This window comes from Peromyscus eremicus, chromosome 4, assembly GCF_949786415.1.
Source record: "Peromyscus eremicus chromosome 4, PerEre_H2_v1, whole genome shotgun sequence".
Classification (NCBI taxonomy): Eukaryota; Metazoa; Chordata; class Mammalia; order Rodentia; family Cricetidae; genus Peromyscus; species Peromyscus eremicus.
The window spans coordinates 68317694-68339223 of record NC_081419.1 but is presented as its reverse complement, the minus strand read 5'-3'; the positions used below and the strand labels follow the sequence as shown (position 1 = coordinate 68339223).

Sequence of the window (21530 nt, the reverse complement as noted above, 5' to 3'; positions counted from 1 at the left end):
ACAGATAGTTCACCCCAATGATCCCAAGACACATGGACTGATACATGACTGGTCAATGGTCCATTGTTATGTGTGCCCCCCCCCCCAAGCTGTGATTAAAGACATGCACACTGCTCAGTGTCTTCTGTGCGAACTGAGAACCCGGGCTCACAACTTCATGCTTGCAGAAGAAGCGCCCTTCCCCACTGAGCCACCTTTCTAGCCCTGTTGCTTTTGTTTTTTGAGACAAGTTCTCACTATGTAGCGCAGGCTGGCTTCAAACTGACCATTCTCCTGCCTAAACCTGCCTAACACTGGAACTACAGCCATGACCACCTACACTGGCATCTTCACATTTCTATTTCCTGGTTGAGTTCATTGACTTTGCACTCACCAAGGATGAACTGGTTGGAGTTTAATTACACTTCCAATTGCACTGAATACCGCATAATCAAACAACTTCAAGGAAGCAAACAAACATAATCTCAAAACAGACCAGTTTTTCTTGAAGACCAATGCCAGCTTGCCTGACTCAGAATAGTCCTCTCAAAAAAAAAAGGCAAGTGGTTGATAGCCAATTTCTTCCAATTGTTCAATCCCCTGCAGTTGTGCTGGTGACTGCGTGTAAGCTCCTGAGAAAGGCCAGTGAGGGGACACTCACGAGCAGGGAAAGAGCTCCCTGGCTGACACTCAAAAATTCAACGTAATTATCTAGGCCACCTGTAACAAGCTCCTTTCTGGAAAATGCTACCAATGAGATTGGTAAGATGAACAAATTATGCCCGTAGTCCAACTTCCTGTGACCTGAGGATAAGAGTCCTGAGCAATGTTTTCTGTGAGTGCTCCCTTCCCCAGCTGCAGGCCTGACAATTGTACCTTAAAAAGCCTGCCCTGAAACAAAAACAAAAACAAACAACAACAACAAAAAGCCTCCCCTAAAGGGCAGAATTCTGTGGACACGATAGTGTTCTCACAAATACTTCCCCTGATACCCTTACTTAGTTACAATAAATCACATGCAGGCCCTGGTGAGGCACACAGGGCTGCCTCTCTGCTCCCATGTACAGTTTCTTCTGAGACATTGCAGGAACCTCCCTCTTCCTGAAGTAGCACTTGTCTCTTCAGGCTGGACAGAGGCCACCTGTACCACTCTATGCCAGCGTAGAGAGGAGCTGTCATAAAAACCAGCACATCTATAGCTAAATGTGTTTCAAGTTTATATTTTGACAAGTAGTACTGATCCCCCACCCCTTTCCCCTGGCTGTACTGGGAATTGAACCCAGGACCTTGTGTATGCCAGGCAAGCACTCTAACACTGAACTACAGCCACAACCTTTTATCGGTGTCTCTCTGTGTGTACCCACACCCACTTTTTATTTTGAGATAAGGTCTCACTAAGTTGCCCAGGCTGCCCTTTAATTTTCTCTGTAGCCCTTGAACTTTTGATCTTCCTACCTCAGCTGGGATTACAGGCCCTTTATCATAGTATTTGAAATATTTTAAACAAGACATGTTTATGGTCAACCACACAAGCAGGGAACCCACTGCTTTAGCTAGTTCCACAATGAAGGCAGCTTGGCTTGGGACAAACTTGCCCACCCAACATTGGTGCTAGGAAGAAGGCACAGACAAGTCAGTCCTCCCAGCTCGGGAGTAAAAGACCTGCTGGTGGCCCACTCAAGCCAGGTACGCGGGACCGGGAGGGGTACCCTCCTCCGGTAGTGGCAGCATTCAGCGATTCCCCCACCCACGCCCTTCTGGAAGCATCAGGTTGGACCCGCAGAGCCAGGAATGCAGCTTTGTCAAGGGACGCGCCAGCGACGGTAACAGGACGGTGTCCCAGGAGGGTTGGGGCGGAAAGTGGGAGACAGGGTTGTTCTTAGATAGAGGAAAGGGGCCTTCTGGCTGGGCTCCCTGGGTCACCGCCCCACCTCGCCCCGGAGCCCGACGTGGCGCGCGCGCTGGGGACAGCAAGCAGGAAGTTGTACTGGGGGCGCGGCTTGGGCAGCATTGCAGGTACACCCGAGGGCACCGCGGGGGTGAGCGCCAGGCCCCTGCACCAGTCAGGAGCGCGCGCTAGGGCACCGGAGCCAAGTCCGGCGGACGGACAGACGGTACGTTCTGGAAGGGGAAGGGATCCCGGATACGGGTTGCTGCATCGAGAGGCTCTGGTCTGGGAGTCCAGAACTGACTGTATCGGGCGGAGGTGATGTGGCTTCCAGCCTCTGGAAGTGCTGCTGGGGTCTCTGGGACCGCGGTCCTCCTGACTAGGTTCGGAAGGGGTGAAAATGAGGGTAGGGAGAAAGGAGAGGACTGCAACAAGGTCTTCCCGAATGGCCTGGGCTTCGGGGGACGGGGAGCAAAGGGCTGTTGTGGGGGTCTCCAGAAGCGGAGGGGTGGTATTCTATTTTCTGGGAAGATGGTGTAGATGCACCTGACCAAGTCTGGTCGATCTGAAGGGGCCAGCGGAACTGACAGTGCGGGGGGCGGGGAGAATGACAGAGTCCTTCCAGGAAACGGGAGAGGCTCCAGCACCTGCAAACCCTCCCCTGGCCTCCGGAGGTTCCCAGAAGAAGAGGGCAGGACCATGGCCACAGGTGCAGACGTGCTGGCGCGCTCCGGGCTGGCGTTGATGTCCTGGCGGCCACGGGAAGGGCGAAAGGCCCGGAGAGCGGGCCCTTTAAGGCTTCCGGGAGGCGTGTCAGGAAATGCGCGCTGGGCCCGCCCCTCCGGGACCTGCCCCGCTGAGCCGGAACTCGCACTCAGCTCGCGGCCTCGGCGAGGGCTTGCACCCCCGTACCTCTCTGTCAGTGTTCCTCGGGCCACCTCCCTGAGCCTCCGTGACCTCCCTGCAGCCCGCCCTCCCGTAGGCTCGGCGCGAGCGCTTCCGGGCGCTCCCGCAGCCCGCCCTCCACGTAGCCCATGCTCCGCTTCCCACGAGGTCCGCGCCGTGTTCTTTCCTCCTCCACCCTGCCCTTCTGTCTCCCTCCCTTCCTTTCTCCCTGCGACTAGTCCCTATTAGGCACCAGCCCCCTGTCGTCCAGCCGGCCGTGGTTGTCAAGGCCCACACCCTTAGCTAGGCCCCTTCTCCTTTCCCTGGGTCTTGTCTCATGACCGCCTCCTCTGGGAGCGAGCGCGATGTGGAGAGGTGCATCTGGGCAAATCCGGAAGCAGAACTTCATCCAAGACGGAGGGGACCGTTAGGTCACCACGTGTGACAATTGAAGCCTGCACCCACAGACCCTAGCAGCTTGGCGCCCTGTAGACCAGGGAATGCTTCTGGCCGTGGGGTGACCCAGCTCTTCTGCCACCATGAACAGGGCCCCTCTGAAGCGGTCCAGGATCCTGCGCATGGCGCTGACTGGAGCCTCCGTTGCCTCCGAGGAGGCCGATGCAGACAGCAGGAACAAGCCGTTTCTGCTGCGGGCGCTGCAGATCGCACTGGTGGTCTCTCTCTACTGGGTCACCTCCATCTCCATGGTATTCCTCAACAAGTACCTGCTGGACAGCCCCTCCCTGCAGCTGGACACCCCAATCTTCGTCACCTTCTACCAGTGCCTGGTGACCTCGCTGCTGTGCAAAGGCCTCAGCACCCTGGCCACCTGCTGCCCTGGCACCGTTGACTTCCCTACTCTGCACCTGGACCTCAAGGTCGCCCGCAGTGTGCTGCCACTGTCGGTGGTCTTCATCGGCATGATAAGCTTCAATAACCTCTGCCTCAAGTACGTGGGGGTGGCCTTCTACAACGTGGGGCGCTCGCTCACCACCGTGTTCAACGTGCTTCTGTCCTACCTGCTGCTCAAACAGACCACTTCCTTCTATGCCCTGCTCACATGCGGCATCATCATTGGTGAGTGGGGTCCGGGAGCTGTGGGCAGCAGGATGGGCAGCGTACCTTAAAGGTGAAAACACTGTAGGTACCTTTACTTTATCTGTCCCAGGTCCCTTGCATCATCAGTCCTGGGAAGAGCCCTGTAGAGAACAAATAACTTCCTTATGGTCACTCAGCAAGTTAGGGACCCAGCCAGGGTGAAAATAATAATGTTAGCAGCAACTGCTACAGCAGAGACAACTGTCCCTGCTTGCATGCTTAAAATGTGCCAGGCACTCAGATCTAAGCATTTGATCCATGTTAACTCAACTAATGTGTCTGCATTTTACAGAGGGAAATCCAAGGCACAGAGAGGCTAAGTAACTTGACCAGCATCACACAGCTAATCACTGACATAGCTGGGATTTAAACATATCACACTTTGGCCACCATGCCACTGTTCTTTCTCAAGAGCTCCAGGATCCTGATTGTCTGTCCAGTTCTCTCTAAGGAGGACAGAGCATCTTTTAATAAGCTCATTGTCTCCCTCTGACATTGCTACCTTGAGGTAACATCTGAAATAGTGGGTAGACATGTTTAAAATTTTTTTCTTACTTTTTTTTGGTGTGTGTGTCGAGAGGGGGTGCACCACAGTATATGGGTGGAGATCAGAGGACAACTTGAGAATTGGCCCTTTCTGCCACCACATGGGCGCTGGGGATTGAACTCAGACCGTCAGATTGGCACAAGCACCTTTACTCACTGAGCCATTTCATTGGTCCTGTATGTATGCTTTAAGAGGCTTTAACTGTCTTTCCAGACGTGAGTGTTGTGCTGATCATTACACATGTAGCATCCTCTTTTACCCAGAAGCCCTCTGGGTGGCGGCATCCCTGTGGTCCTCTCCATACAGTTGAGGAAACGGAAACTCACAGAGGCTAGGCTACTTGCCAGGGCCCCACGACTAAGATAGTCTGGGATGCCATCCCAGATTGGCCACACTCCCTGGCCTGGGTTTCAAGCCAGTCTGCTTTGATCCAGCCCATTGGAAGTCAGCACTATGCAGTCAAACACAATAACTACAGGCCAGACGTGCTTAAATTCAGACGAACTTTTAAACATCTAGCTCCTCAGCTACAGGAGTTAGAACCTGATTCCGTGACCATCTTTGCAGTGCCCAGTAGTCATATGTAGCTAGGGGCTCTTGGCTTGGACAGCATGTGTTAGGGAACATGCCTGGCGGGTGTTGAGTTAAGTGACTGCTGGCTTACAGAGACCAGGGCATCTGTTCCCTCAGGTGGAAATGTGACCTTCATTTGTACCCGCCCAGGTTCTTTAGTCTGTCTTGTTTGGCCTACTTAGTCTTCTCTGGTGTCTCAAGGGCCCAGGCTGGGAGCTCTGGATGTAGGGACAGGCCGATGCATACATCTGCCCTAGAAATATTCCCCTGATTGAGCAGCTCCTGAATCCAGTAAGGGGTCTGGGCCAGAGAGAGGGCAGGTGAAAAGCTGTCAGCACTGGGGGACTCCCACCTGCCCCCCCCCCATACATCCTAAGAGAACTGGTACTCCTTACTTCCTTTGTCCTACAAGGTACCCTGGGATCCCACTTAGTTTACCAGCCCTGCCGGGTTAGAGGGGATGGCCCCCTAGTGGGGGGATTTACATGCTGGAAGGTACCCAAAGTAACCAGTAGCTGATAGTGAGGTGGCTGAGAGGCATGGCCGCCTGAGTGGCACAGAAAAGTGGAACCCTGTTGCCCCCAGAACTGGCCCCATCTGTTTCATCTCCCCCCCCTTCTGTGAGGGAGGGCCTGTCTCTGATAACTCTGTGGGGGTTCTAGAGGGAGTAGGGAGCAGGAGGAGCAATCTAAGCAGACTTACTGAGGAGTCCTTCCTGACATGAGGCTGCCCAAGTAGTACAGACTGGACACACACAATAGAATTAGTCTTTCCTGGGGACAATGGGGAGCCACAGAGGAAGATCATTTTAGTTACAAGACAAAGAGTAGATTGGTTAACATGGGAGCAAGAACATGGCCCCCATTTTTATAGAGGAAGGAAACTGGAACTCAGAGAGGTTAAGTAACTTCTCCCAGGTAGCTCAGCTTCAAAATCACAGAGCAGTCAGAGTCCAGATCTCTCTGATGCCTGTGCTGATCCTGCTATTCTATGTTCCTGATCCTTATGGAAGCAGTAAGCCTCTGCCTTGCGAGAATGCAGGATCTAAATAAAGAGACCAGAGTGTTGCCATGGGCAGGCACCTACCAGCCAGGGACAGGCACCTACCGGCCAGGGGCAGGCAAAGAGCGTTGTGTTAAAGGGCAGGAAGCAGGAAACTGGGAAGAGGCCTGGGTACTTGGTGGATCTAGAAGGGATTCTCCCGGAGAGGCCAGCTTTGGCCCTGAAGAATGGTAGAATCCCTGGAAAGACTAGCATTTTGGATGCAGACACACAGAGCTCTGTAGTGAGAAGTGGGGAGCTGAGAAGGTGGCTTGAGGCCATCGAGTCACAGAGAAAGTGCTGGCCAGATGCGGGAAGCCCAGTGCTGTGGCCCAGGAGCCATGGAGGTTCCTTGAACAGAGGAGACCCGAGAGTGTAGAGTCCCCAAGGGACTCTGCAAGCAACATCAGGCCAGGAGCAGCTCTGACCTCATGCTCACACTGAGGGAGCCGAAGCCAAGAGTCTTGTCGCTTGCTCAAGGTCACTTTAGCCACCAGCTGGCCCTCCTCCTGTAGAACATTCCCCCTGCAGGCATGTCGTAGCCCTAATTACAGTGATCACCATTATAATTAGAGAGGTAACGGGGCCACACTGTCCTTATACCTTCCCCGCTGCTAGACTGTGGCTGGGGGAGGGGAAGGGGAGAGGCAGGTTTTCATTCTGGCCTCTACTCCCTCGGCCCTTGTTTGGTGTGGGGGATTAAATGCCGGATGTGCTGGTGGTAAGGGCCACAGAACAGTCTGAACTGTGGTATCAGAATCTCATCCTTCTCCTTCCCGTTCTCATCCCTCTTCACCTTGTCACTCTTCTGTCTCTGATACAGGTGGTTTCTGGCTGGGTATAGACCAAGAGGGAGCTGAGGGCACCCTGTCCCTGGTGGGCACCATCTTCGGGGTGCTGGCCAGCCTCTGCGTTTCCCTCAATGCCATCTATACCAAGAAGGTGCTGCCAGCGGTAGACAACAGTATCTGGCGCCTAACCTTCTATAACAACGTCAATGCCTGTGTGCTCTTCTTGCCCCTGATGGTACTGCTGGGCGAGCTCCGTGCCCTCCTTGACTTTGCTCACCTGGACAGTGCCCACTTCTGGGTCATGATGACGCTGGGTGGCCTGTTCGGCTTTGCCATCGGCTATGTGACGGGGCTGCAGATCAAATTCACCAGTCCCCTGACCCACAATGTGTCAGGCACAGCCAAGGCCTGTGCGCAGACGGTACTGGCCGTGCTCTACTATGAAGAGACTAAGAGCTTCCTGTGGTGGACAAGCAACCTGATGGTGCTGGGTGGCTCCTCCGCCTACACCTGGGTCAGGGGCTGGGAGATGCAGAAGACCCAGGAGGACCCCAGCTCCAAAGAGAGCGAGAAGAGTGCCGTCGGGGTGTGAGCTCCTTCAGAGACCCGGGGCTGAGCCCAGGTAGGGCCTTCACAGCACTGAAGGCTTCCCATAGAGCCAGCTGGTGTGGCCCTGGACAATATTGTTTACATCCTCCTTGGAATATAGTCTAAGAGGAGCCAGGGTCTTCCCTGGGAATGTCAAAAAGCTGCCAAACCTCCTGTCCGCCCCAACCTGGCTTGGGGAAACGCTCCTGGGAGTGGCACCCCTTCCTGCCTCCTCTTGGGGCCTGTCTACCTCCATGTCGCCTCTGGGGTTGGGACCAGCCGCAGCCTTAAAGGGCTGGATTGATCACAAGGGAGATGGGTTGTGACTCCACTATGGCTAGTTGAAGGGAGTTGGGTGACTCCACATCTCTGGGACCCAGGGCAGGTAGAGTAGTCAGGTGCTATTAACATCAGGAACACCCCAGCCTGCCTTTGGAGGGAGGTGGGAGCTTGGCCGAGGGAGGAAATGGCCATTCTGCCCTCTTCTGTGTGGATGGGTATGGCAGACCCACTTATGGGGGCTGCAGCCAGGAGTGGCTGATGAAAAAGCAAACATTCACCTCTGCACTCCATATTTGCAGCTTTAGAACGGGGGAGCCACACATCTTTTACAGGTTAAGTAGGGTGATGAACCCCTCCGCAGCCCCTAACCCCAGCTTTACTACCTGGCTTCTCTTGGCCCAGAGGGGTCACCATCCCTTTCTCCAGCACTTGGCCCAGCTACCTAGCTGTACTCCATTTCTGGACTCTCTTCTCCATCATCGGCCTCCCCCAACACCTCCATCTGCAGGTAGGTAGTGGGGTCCACTCTTAGCCTCTGTTCCCGTGTGCTTGGACCCCCGAGCCCCTCATGACAGTAAGAGACATTTTATGTTCTCTGAGACTGGGGCTAAAGGAGCCCACTGATTCTCAGAATTAGCCCATCTGGCTCCCATCACAAAGTAGCCTAGAGCAGGTGGCTAAGAACAGAAGTTGGTTTATAACTCTTCTGGGGTCAGCAAAGCTCAGATCAAGGCACCCATAGACCCAGTGTTTCTGAGAAACACTCTGTCCACACACTCATGTGGGAAAAGTACAGACAAGCTACCTTGGGCCTCTTATATAGGAGCGCTAGCCCCATTCATGAGAGTTCTACCCCATGACCTGATCACCTCCAAAGCCTTCAACATAAAGACTCCAACATGAATCCGGGGACAGAAGCGCTCAGACCATAACCCCAGCACCACACCCTCATAACCTCAGGGTAGCGTCATTCCCCTAGTCCCTTCTCTTGCCTTTTGTACCCTAATTTCCTTGGGGTAATGTCTGATGTTTTTGTTCCTGTCATAAAAAGGTGGGGAGACTGTGTCCAGCCTTTGATTCCTATTTCCCACAATCCCAGGTTCTAATGAAGTTGGTGGGGCCTGATGCCCTGAGTTGTATGTGATTTAATAATAAAAAAAAAAAAAAAGACATAGAGGGTGTGTGTGGACTGAGTGAGGGACACAGGGCCCAGTGGAAATATAAAAGCCAAGTCTGCAGGGACCCAGCTACAGGCAGCCTTCCTGAGCCTGGAATCTCTTAGGACAAGGATCCTCCATATACCTACTCTGGGAAGTGGGTGGCCAGCGTTGAAGTTGCCATTAGTACCAGCTGCCACTGGCTGTGCACTTTACTGAGGGCAGACATGGCACTGAGAGCTGCCCACCTGCCCTTCATCTCCACAGCCATTCCTACTGTGTGGGGTGGGAGCCATCACTGACTCCCCACCCCATTTTACAGATGAGGACACTGAGGCTCAGAGAGGCTTGTGTAGAGAAAAGTAACAGAGTTCAGTGTGGCTGCTGTGTGTGTTTCTTTACCCCCAGTAAAAGCCTTCCTTCAACTGCTCTTAAACAGAACAAAAGCAACAAAAAAGCTATGAAGCTAGGGAGCTGGTCCTGTCACTACGGGTCTAGCCAGCCTGCACGAGGACCTGAGGTCCATCACTGGAACCCACGGGGGAAAAAACAGGCATGGTGGCACATACCTGTAGTCCCAGCGCTGGGGAGGCAGAGACAGGTGAAGCCCTGGCCAGCCAGCTCAGCCTAATCCCTGGGGCTCGATGGCCAGCCAGCCTAGCTTCATTGGTGAACCCAGGCCCTAGCGGGAGAACCTCTCAAAAAAAAACCACTGGATGATACCTAAGGTTGACTCCTAGCTTCCACATGTACACACATCTATGCATGTGTACACACGTGAACACACACACAAGTGGTAATGATTGATTAGTAAAGTCTGTTGCAGGCTTAGCGTGTGCCAGGCACTGGTCTAAACACTGATGTACATTCATGTTCCAGACAAATTCTGGTAGCATCCTCTTGTCACCGATGAGGGCTTCCCAGTACAGAGAGGTGAGCATAACACCTCACAGCACAGAGCAGACTCCCTGTCTGCCCACTGGGACGCTCCGTGAACACACAGATAATGGCCAAATCATCAGTGGCCATAGAATTCCGACCCACAGCCTTGACAGCCACCGAGACCAAAAGCCAGCCTCCTCTGCAGTGTCGAAACAGGACAGTCAGGTCTCCTCCCTCAGGCTACCTCCTCCGTGGACAGACACTCCCAAGCCAGAACCCACGCCCTCCTAGCCTGCCCACCCCCGGTTAGCTTGCTGCCGGCACCCCCTGGGCCGTCTGTCCAAGGGTGGCAGCCCTGAAGCCTGCCTTTTCTTCCCAGCAGGCCTCTTCCCTTCTCTGCCCACCTCTGCCAGCTACTGTATTAGCAATGGTGGCCAACTCCCTCGCCATAGCAAACTCTAACCAAATCATCCTCGTGCATTATCATCTGGGTGGTGTGGAGGGGCCCCCAAACAGCTTGACCACACAGCTGCCATGACGGGCTTAGGGGCCCAGACACAGCTTCTGTGACAGGCTTACTGGCAGGCAACACCCAGATCCAGGAAAAGCCATAAGCTGACACCACCCAGGGAGGGGGAAGTACCTAACATCCCAAACATTCCAACCATTAGATAAGGTGGCCAGATGTCCCTGAGTTTAGCACGTACCTATATTTTTGTTTTAAAGATACCCAGACAATTATCAGCCAATCAGGGTCCTGAACCCTAGAAATCCCCTCACCCCAACCTCTGCTATGATTAAAAAAAAAAAAAACCTCTACCCTGCTTGGGCTCAGGGCTCTCTGCTCCCACCAATGCATGGGACAGACAGACCAAGCCCTTGGAGCTTGAAAATAAAGGCTCTTTGCCTTTACATGCAAGATTCAGTCTCCATGGTGGTCTTTTGGGGGTCCCGAGATCTGGGCATAAGAGTGGTAAACACAGGACTAGAGAGACCTGTAAAAGGCCCCCCCAAATTCCAAATCTTAAAAAAATACCACCGGTCAAAACAGTTTGTCACTCTTTGAACTTCTAGGTTTTGAAGTTAGCTGAGCCCAAGTTGCAGTCTGTCTAGGCAGCTTTCTGTGACTGTCTCGACTATACCTGAGTTCATCAACTTATAATGAGAAATGGTTGGCTAGGCAGGATAGCTCTGCCTATGATCCTTGCACTCTGGAGGAGGCCAGAAGAGAGAAAGTTTGAGGATAGCTTGGGCTGTGGTGATATTTGTTTGTGCTCTAATAAATAAAGCTTGCCTGGAGATCAGAGTGTGAGCTAGCCACTAGAGGCCAGGCAGTGATGGCACACACCTTTAATCCCAGCACTTGGGATGTGGAAACAGGAAGTGATATGGCTGGGCAGAGAGAGGAAGTGATAAGACAGGGTGGAGACAGGAGCTTGGCCTTTTCAGTCTGAGGATTCCTAGAGGTAAGAAGTCTTTCCAGTGGCTGGCTGCTCTGCTTCTCTGATTTTTCAGCTTTCACCCTGATAGCTGACACCGGGTTTTTATTATTAAGACTAATTAGAATTCGGGCTACATTGGGCAATATAGCAAGACTCCAGAAAGGGCATGTTTTTCTAACCATTTGTGAGTTCAGTCCATGACTAATGGCCCTGCTTTGGGCCTGTGTTGAGCAGCACATCTTGGCTGGATTATGAAGCAAAATCACAATCACTGACCTCATAGCTAGAGCCCATGAAAAGGGGGGCTCACCCTGATGACTAAGGACTTCTCACTAGGCACTCCTGCACTGCTGCCTAAGGGTTCTAGATCCATGGTAACCAAGCCTACGACTTACAGATGACCTCTGGGGTGGCTGAGGATCCACACTATAGCAAATGTCAGCCTTGCCATCTGTTTCCTTGATCATCACACTGACATAGCCTCAGTTTCCTGGCCGTGTCTCGGCTGTGACTGTAGTGTCTTGACATCTCGGAACCTTGTCTGCCTAATCTGCAGAGTAGGATGACACTCTTCCCTCTTCCAGAGGGCAGTGGAGTGACGGGGTCACAGTAGCAGAAAAGGCCCATTAAGGTAAAAGCATTTTCTTCAGATCAAGACAATGGAATCTCCAGCCTGGATGAAGACCTAGCATTCCAGTTGGGCAGGTCAGTCTCCAAGGACCACCCTCAGGAAGCAGAACCATCTTACACATTGCTGAAGAACTAGGAGGAATAATTATCCCTTCAATTAAATAATATATCTTTCCTTCCCAGAATTCCTGCCTCCTGGCACAGTCTCTTACAGGGACATAGCCAAGTAGCTTCGTGAGTCTGCCAGCTTTTCTTTAAAAGAAAATAGATAAAAATAAAAAATAATATATATATATATATATATATATATATATATATATATATATATATAATTTTATGTATGGATGTTTTGCTTGCATGCATGCTTGCACCATGTGCATGCCAGGTGCCAGTGGAGGTCAAAGAGAGTGTTGCATGTAGGGTATACGGCGCTGCTTGTGGCTGGCGGCCACCGGCGGTGGCCATGCTGACGGAGGAGAGTGCTGGAGGAGAGTGCTGGAGGAGAGTCACGAGCCATGGTTATCTTTTTAGAGCTTTATTGGGAGAGAGTGGGGGAGAGAGGGAGGGAGAGGGAGAGAGAGAGAAAGGACAGATGGAAGGAAGGAGCAGAAAGGAAAGAGAGGGACACACAGAGGGCCCACCCGCTTTTTAGGCTAGGACACCATCGCAAGCTGATGATGTAATTAAGAACAGAATCCTTACATCCCAGACTTTCACTTATTATAAAAAAGCAAGTAGATGGGAATAGGGGTGTCGTTCCTCTCAAAAACTGCTTCCAGCTAACAATTGGACGTCAGTTGGCTCTTGGGGGAGTCTTCCAAGGTAGACAGGCATTGTGGGATGCTGTCTGTCATCCATTTGCTCTGGATGTGGCTGGGAACTTTCTGTTTGACAAGATGTTGATGACCTCTGGACTCCGGTTCTGTGGTGGTCCTGTACCATTAGCTGAACAGTGAGTTAGAACAGGGAACTGGGAAGAGAAAAGCTTGTGGTGCATGAGAATTTATTTTTTGGAATTAGGGACAAGGCAAAGACCAGGGCCCTGTCTGTATGCATGTGAGAATGAGTGGGTGGAGTTAAGATGAGTTAGGGCTAGAGTCAGTAGAAGCCGTAGAAACCGCCCAAGCCCGCCCATTTGAGCCTGCCCACTGCCGGCGGAAGTCAGACAGACAGAGAAGGTTGCACGTGGCAGACACAGAAGTGGGGAAGGAGAAGCGTTTAGAACTTTAGTAGAAAGCTTGGGGATAAAGTAACTCTTATTTGCCCATTCACTGGCAGAAGTTCCTGCGACACTGTTATGTGGCCAGGTTTACTGGTGCCCACCCCTGTCCACCAATGTAGGTGGTAAATGTATCGTATCCGCCCCTTTGTCTCATGTCTGTAGCTGAGAGAAAAATAAAAAATTAAAATAACAAACCGGGATCAGACTAAAATCTTGGGTGTCCCCAAAGAGTAGAGAGAGATCTATGAATCAACTCAAGTCACCGTTCCTCTTCATCAAGGGAAGGTGAAGGCTAGGCTGTACTGCAGTTGGTCCACATTGAACCCTAGACACCATTTACCCCCTCGTCAGGAGCGAAAATGTGCCTGCCATTGCCAGTACAGCCTGAGGACAACCCCTGGGGTGTCCGTCGCACAGAATATAGCTCAGACTACAGCCGCAAGAAGGGCAGACTCACTGTGAAGAATCATGACGGTATCAGTAGTGGTAGCTGTGTGGGGGTCCAGTGGAGGCCGTGAGGGATGCGCATGCGCTTGCGGTCTCGCTTGCAGTCTCGCGGTCTCACGGTCTCGCTGGATGGGGGAAGAGGCGGCAGCGGTCACAGCAGGTCCTTGGTGCTTGGTGGTGTATCAGAGTCTGAACGGCACCAATGTTGGTTAAACAGCGCACTGCTCATGGCTGCTTTTTAGGCTGGGACGCCGTCACAGGCTGATGATGAAATTAAGGACAGAATCCTTACATTGCATTCCCTGGGACTGGAGTTAGGAACTTCCATGCTAGTGCTGGGAATTGAACCTGGGTCCTATGGAAGGACAAACAATGCTCTTAACCACCAAGCCATTGCTCCAGCCTTTAAATTATTTTATTAACCAGACTAAGAACCCCAAGCAGAGACCCCAATTTCCCTGGTAACAACAGGATGAGATAACGCATGTGGCATTCATGACCTAGCTCCTGGAGGAAGAGCAGTGTGACTTTGTACAGACTTATCAAATCTGCTACCCAGACCTGGGGATTTGGCTGGGAGGGCTGCTGGGACAGCTCCATGCCTGCTAGGAGAGACCTGACCTGTGGGGGCTTCCCTCACCTCCCCAGGGCATCTCTACTCCTTCCCTCCTGCTGCCGTCATGGGAAGATGAACGTAATCGGCATAGGCATGAAGTCCTAATGAGAACACCAGCATGAACCACCAGTTACATCCATGTGGGCTGAGTGGGTACCACAGAGAACTGGACTGGAGGGCCAGCTCCCCAACTCCTGTCATCTTCTATCATTTGAGCATGTGGTCTTGTCTACTTCGTTTTGTGTTGCTATATCAAAACACCTAATTCTGGACAATATATAAAGACAACAGGACCATAGGCTCCTTGTTCTGATAGTCGGAAGATTTAAACGGCGTGACATCTGTCCAGGGTGCTCCTGGTGTGTCTCGTGTTACCTGGTGTCATGGGTGTGCACCAAAGAGTGGCCCTCTGTGAGGGAAGAAGCAAGACTCTGGGAACAGCCAGACTGTTATAACAGCCCACTCTTGTGGGAGCTAATCCACTCCCAAGACCAGCATTAGTCCCACCATGACTTTGATCATGACCAATCACCTCCACTAGGTCCCGCCTCTTAAAGAAGTCACCCCTTTGTCCAAATCTTCCCACTGGGGACTTGTGGGGTAACCGTCTCCAAACTATGGCAAGCCTAAATTGCTAGAACTTCCTTGCAAGAGAAACCAGAAGTCTGGAACTTTATATTCAGTCTCTTGGTCTTTAAAGGAAACTCAGATTGTAAGATACTGTGTGGGCTGTGTGGCAAACATACGTGCTGGCTGCAACCCAGGGCCCTGTGTGCAGGTCTCTTGGCATTTAAATTCTTTGAAAGCTTGCCACATCTGTGAGAGGTTGAGCATCACACAAGACCCACGGAGCAAAGGTGACCGCAGGTCTATAAGTGAGAGGCCACCATGGCCTGGCTCAGTTAGCAATGCCCTTCTTTCTCCACCTCCACAGAGACAAGCTTCCAGAAAGATCTCTCTGGCTGCCTCTGCCATTTTCCTGTAGCACTAAACAATTCTGGATTATACTGAGTCTTTCTTGTCAGACTTTCTTTGGGATCTCCAGCCCCCAGACAATGACATGGAGACATATTATTAATTATGAAAGCTTGGCCTTTAGCTTAGGCTTGTTCCCAACTAGCTCAGATAACTTAAATTAACCCTCTTCTATTCATCTACATCCTGCCATGTGGGTTTTTTTTCCAACCTCCATTCTGTATGTCTGACTCCCTCTGTGTCTCACTGGTGTCTCTCCATGAACCTCGGATTCCTCCTGTTCCTCTCTCTCCCCTGAAACCCCACCTATCCTCTCCTGCCTAGCTGTTGGCCATTCAGCCCTTTATTAAGCCAATCAGGTGCTTTAGGCAGGCAAGGTAAACCAGTGACGCATCTTTACAGCTTGTTCAAACGTCCCGCAACCCTGGACTTTGGGGGCAGGGTGGGAAGTTCCACAGCCTTCCTTACTGACCTCTTGCTGCTTTACAGGGAGTCTGCGAGACCAGTTCTGTGGTTGGTGTTGCTACTGCAATATAACAGTGTGAATGAGGGACTGACTAGCAGCAAGGCTGGCTGTTATCCTGAACAATGCTGCCAGGGGGGCTCCACGATCTCTTCTGAGAGAGTCAAGTGGTGAATTCTAGCCTACCAATCTGCTCCCCAAATCCCTCAGGTCTCATAATCACGTCAATAGGTAGGAAAGGCACAGTCATTTGGTAGCAACACTGAAGTCTACCCACAATTCCCTCTTCCTGCTGAGAAAGTACCTATCGCACCTCCCTGAAGCCAGGCTCTGCCCCAGCCCAGGGGTGAATTGTTGGTCTGGATTGCATCAGTAATCCCTGCATATTGGTCTGGGCAGTGGCAAGCATGCAGCTCAGGTCAAAGTGAGCTGAGGGGAGGCGTCATGGTGGAGAGGCATCCTGACGATTTCCCTCTCCTTTGCAAAAGGAAGGGATTGATTGGTCATTTCGCTGTTGTGAAAGAGGCAGCTGCACCTGAAAATGGATGAGCTCAGGGATGGGAGGAAGCTGGATGCTGGAAGACTGGTACTTATGTCATTCCGCACGCTAGCCTTCTGCCATCCATCCTCGATGTTCCCACCTACCTCAGGACCTTTGCCCATGCTGCTCCCTCTACCTGTGGTATTTCTCCTTTCTTCATCTAACTAGTACCTACTGTCCTTTCTGATCTCAGATCAAACTGTCCAATAAAAATAAACACAGGCTTAGTGGTCGAGGGAATTTGGATAGAAAGACTGAGATAGTGACTAGAATTAATAATATGGCATTGTATACTTGTAATTTGCTAAGAGTAAATCTTAAATATCCATACCACTAATAAAAAGATTACTACCTGAGGTGATAAGTAGGTTAATTAGTTTGATTACAACAATCACTTCGTACCATATTCAGACATCAAAATATTACACTATATGCCTTCAACATATGAAATTTTTATTTGCCAATTATAACTCAATAAAGCCACAAAAGGAGAGGAGAGGAGAGGAGGGAGGGAGGGAGGGAGGGAGGGAGGGACAACAGGAAGGCTGCACTGGCCTTAAACTGGAGAAGAGTTTTCTTGACAGGCAGCAGAAAGGCTGGAAGAAGTGAGTGGAGTCTACTGGGTGGGCAGACGGGGAGAGGCAAATGCCCGCGGGGACTGACAGAAGGCTCTCCCTGCTGTAGCTGGGAAGGAGAGGCAGCTTCTGTTCTACACTTCTCAGGACTGGGCAGGAGAGTCCAGAACCTGCAGGGAAGGCAGAAGCCAGAGCCAGGTTTGCTCAAACAAAGCAAAGACTGAGAAGGAGGCACTGGGCACACTGGGCAGCAGCACGCTCTCAGAGAAAACCTCTTTCTCTGTGCAGCTCTGCCTCTGCGGCCAGACTGCCTGGGATCGAATCTCAGTTCTGCCCCCTGCCAGCTCTGTGGCCTTGTACAGGTGTCTCATGGATCCAAGGTTGGCCTCAAATATCCTATGTAGCTGAGCATGACTTTGAACTTCTGACTCTCCTGTCTCCTCCTCCTGACTTCTGGGATTACAAGTGTATGTCACCACATCCAGTGCGTTTCATCACTTAGCCAGTACTGGTGAAGTAGCCAGTGTGTGGAAGGCTCTTAAAAAGAGTTTTTTTGAAGAATGCAACCACACAAACCACGAACAGCACGCTGGCCTGCCGGAGTTTGCTGGGAGCCTGGGAAAATCCTTGCCCCCACATTGAGCCAGTCGGCCATGGCATAAACAAGTAGCAATGTATCAGCCTTCGAATATGATGCTAAACAAAGATGGTGGGGGCTGGGTATGTGGCTGAGTTGGCAAAATGCTTGCCTAGCATGTGTGAAGCCCAGAGTTTGACCCCCAGAATTGCATAAAATGATGTTGTGGTACACATCTGCAATTGTCACCCTCAGGAAGTAGGGACAAGATGACCAGAAGTTCAAGGTCATCCTGAGCTACATGGCAAGCTTCATGCCAACTCAGGCTGTATGAGACCTTGTCTCCAAAAAAAAAAAAAAATGACAGCCATAAAAGAGCATGGACATGGTATATGATTGTGTTCATGTGAAATGCCTAGAATTGGCAAACCTCTAGAGACAGGAAATAGATGGGTGGCTGCCTCAGGCTGTCACTCACTCCCTCTGAGGTGGGAGGGGAGAGGAGATGCTCTAAAATTAGATGGTAGAGGCGGCTGCATAGCTCTGGCTGTAATAAAAGCAGTGACTTATGCGTTTAAGTGGGTGCATTTTTTGACATAGGTGCTATGTCTCAATAGAGCTACCTGGAAAGAAGGGTGCTCATATTCACAGTGGCACTACACACAAGATCCCAAAGTGGACACAGTGTCTGTCAGCAGATGACTCATGAAACAAAACACCCTGCACAGATACAGCGGACCACACTCACGCAGACTTCACGATAGGAGTTCCTCTAGAAACGAACGGCCCGATTAAGCAATCTCATCACTTAGAGAAAGCTGGAGTTACTCCCTCATCAAGGCCTTCTGAGGCACCAGGTGTGTGAGGCCAAGACCCCTTCTGTATGGCAGGTGAATATGCCCCAAACCCACAGGACAAAGCATGGTACAGAAGACACGGAGACCATCATTGTCCTTCGTCATCATTATCCCATGTCATACACTATACTTTTGTGACTGTGGCACGGTGCTTTGCCTAAACCACCTGCTTTGTGTTTCTATGTGATGTACATCACAGCATCACTGACAGGCAGGAACTTCATTATAATCTCCTGGGACGCCCACTGTACTCTGTGAGATCTGCCACTATCCATCCTTTGTGTGGCACGGGGCTGTATCCACCTACAGAAGAAAACACGTGGCTACACTTGGAAATATTCTAAGTGGGAGAAACCAGACACAAAGGGACACTTATGTGATTGGGGGTTAGTTTTCAGGAGCTGGTACCAGAGCAGAGGTAACTAAGGCATTGGGAGGAAGGAATGGCGGCCTGCTGTTTGATGGGTACAGAGTTTGATGGGTACACATCTATGTGGGTACAGGGTTTGATGGGTACACATCTGTGTGGGTACAGGGTTTGATGAGTACACATCTATGTGGGTACAGGGTTTGATGGGTACACATCTATGTGGGTACAGGGTTTGATGGGTACGGAGTTTCTATGTGGGATGATGCAACCTGGTTAAAATGGTTAATTTGTGCTGTGCATATTTTACAACAGTGAAATAACTCATATACAAAAAAATGGGGAGGGGCTGGAAACATGGCTCAGTTGGTAGAGTGCTTGCCTGGCATGCACAAAGTCCTGGGTTCTACCCCCAACATCATGTAAAAAACGGGGTGTGGTCGTGCACACCTGTAATCCTAACCCTTACGAGGCTGAGGCAGGAGGATTCTGCAAGTTCAAGTCCAGCCTGGGCTACATAGAGAAGCGTTCTCTCAAAAATGAATTAGTTAGGGCTGAAGAGGTGGCTCAGCAGTTAAGAGTACTGGCTGCTCTTCCAAAAGACCTAGTTCAGTTCCCAGCACCCAAAGCCAGTGGCTCACAACACCTGGAACTCCAGGTCCAGGGGATCCAGTGCCTTCTTTTGGTCTCCTTGGGAACCAGGCACACCCATACATGCAGGCAAAACACCATACACATAAAATAATGAAGGCATACAAATAAAAATTAATAAAATAATAGCAATGTTGGGAAAACCACACACCTGAGGTGACATAATAATCCTAATAACCAGTTGTCATAACAATTCTAACCCCCATCACTCAACACTCAGGGCAGGGTAAACTACACAATTTAGCAAACATAATCCTTGCAATAGCCTAGGAGGGAGGTAGGGTTATGAACTCTGTTTTCTTTTTTATTTATTTTTATTAATTTTAAATGATATGTATGTGTCTGTGTGGGTATGTGCACATGAGTGTGGGTGCCCAAAGAGGCCAGGGGTGCAGATACCCCTGGAGCTGGAGTTACAGGCCGTTGTGAGCCAACTAATGGAGGTGCTAGGAATTGAACTTGGGTCCTCTGGAAGAGCAGGATATGTGATCAACCACTCCACCATCTCTCCAGCCCCATGAGCTCTGTCTCATAGATATGGGAGCTGCAGCTGGAAAAGCTAAGGGCCTTGCCACAAGTCACCCAGCAAGAATCAGAGTCGGAAAGCCAATACACACACACACACACACACACACACACACACACACACACACACACCTTTCCTTCCTTGAGCTTAAGCAACAGTTGCTCTTCTTTCATGGGCAACAACCCACGAAATTGCTGGTTTAGAAGGAACAAGGCTACAGGCTGTCCTTTGTTCGTGCTTTTGCTTTACTGTATTAGCTCTTTGTCAATGAAAGGTCCACTGTCTGGCCTTGCTCCTTGTCACCCAGGGCAGGAACTGAGAGCAGGAGGTGACTCATGGCTCAGTCCCAAGGGTTCTGAACACGGCCTCCCACTCCTTCCCTGGCTTGTTCCAACATCTAATGGCCACGCCTAGGCTGGAAGGGTCTTGGATGTGGCAAGGATCAGAAAGGTGGTCACTTGCTCATGGACTTGTCCTTAGTTCAGGGTCAGCAGAGACTGAGGCAGCCTGGCAAACACCTAGGATGGACAGATGAAAAGGCACCCTGGCCACTTCCTGCTGGGGTGAAACCCTGTCTACAGGAGCCCAGGTACTGCCAGCAGCCAAGCTCAACTCCTGTGGCCTGCACAGCAGTCCTCTTCGGTTCCTAGGGAGATCCCCAGGACACTCTGTACCCTACAGCAGGCTATTAGACTTTTCCACTCAAGATTCATTCATTGTTCAGTGAGAAATTTTTATACAACACTGGCTATCTAGTTATACTAAATAAGGACACAGGCCAACAAGGCGGCTCAGCAGTAAAGGTACTTGCCACACAAACCTGGTAACTTGATTTCAATCCCCAGAACCCATTTAAAGATGAAAAGCATGCTTTTAGCGGGCAGATAAAATTTCTGCTCTTCTGAAACCACCATGGTTAATTATAGGAAACAAAGACTTTTTAATACTTTGCTGTGAGTATTCCTCAGCATACAAGAATCACATTAGTGCCTTTGGATTGTGTGTGTTAGAACTCCACACATGTACCATAGCATGCACTCGGATGCATATGTGCGTACACATAGGTGCACACATGCATACACACACACAAAATAATTATAGATAAAATACTGAAAATACATATGCATATCAGATATTACTGATAATACATAATAAATTTATTTCAAAACAATTCTTTATATGCATATAATTTTAACCATTCATTAGCAATGAAAGCCAATTTTCATGCTAATGAGAAGGATGTGCTTGTTTATTTTTACAGAAAGAATTGGATCTTGGCTATATTTGATGCTGCAGGATGTACAGTGTCTTCAGTGTTCTCAGAGTTGACTGATATTTTGATTCTGTAAGCATCAATGCTGTACAGAAGTGTGTTTAGGGCCATTTGCCAGAAATTCTGTTCTAATCTAAGCCAAAATCAATATGATTATTTTAACATTTATTAGATTCTATTTGCTTATTCATTTACTTATTTGTGTGGGTGTGTGTACCACAGTACACAAGCAGAGGTCAGAGGTCATGTAGAAATTGATCCTCTCCTTCTGTACGTGGGTCCCGGGAGATAACTCAGGTCCTCAGGCCTCACGGCAGAATCTTTTTACTCAAGAAGCCACTTCACCGGCTCAAATTTGATTTTCAGTGAAACACAAGCTAGCAACTCAAACAACAGTTTTTAAAATCAAACATTCTAACACACACAATCCAAAAGGCACTAACATGATTCTTGTATGCTGAGGAATACTCACAGGGAAGTATTAAAAAGTCTTTGTTTCCTATAATTAACCATGGTGGTTTCAGAAGAGCAGAAATTGTACCTGCCCACTAAAAGCACTCCAATTCATAGTGTGCTGAGATGTCACAGGCAGTGTTCCTTGGTGTTGTGGGACCTGACAGCATGCACAGTGCAGAGGGCAGATGCTGTGTGTTCAGA

General features: G+C 50.4%; 1 protein-coding gene and 1 long non-coding RNA gene across 3 annotated transcripts; one reads left to right on the top strand and one right to left on the bottom strand.

The window, feature by feature from the left end:
• Positions 1 to 1747: 1747 nt before the first annotated feature.
• Slc35c1 (solute carrier family 35 member C1) lies at positions 1748 to 8735 on the top strand. 2 transcript variants are annotated; one of them, XM_059260977.1, is made up of 3 exons: positions 1749 to 2093; positions 3300 to 3829; positions 6835 to 8735. In XM_059260977.1, exons 2-3 carry the CDS (start codon positions 3331 to 3333, stop codon positions 7392 to 7394), a joined length of 1059 nt encoding a protein of 352 aa, XP_059116960.1. In that variant the 5' UTR covers positions 1749 to 2093; positions 3300 to 3330; the 3' UTR covers positions 7395 to 8735. The 2 variants fall into 2 exon arrangements, with proteins under 2 accessions (XP_059116959.1, XP_059116960.1); XM_059260976.1 differs by having other exon boundaries at positions 1748 to 3829.
• A 3567-nt stretch (positions 8736 to 12302) lies between these two features.
• Positions 12303 to 13550, bottom strand: LOC131908383 (uncharacterized). Its single transcript, XR_009378572.1, has 2 exons — positions 13463 to 13550; positions 12303 to 12753 (listed from the first exon to the last, which is right to left on the bottom strand). It is a non-coding gene; the product is annotated as an uncharacterized LOC131908383 (long non-coding RNA).
• Between the last annotated feature and the right edge of the window lie 7980 nt (positions 13551 to 21530).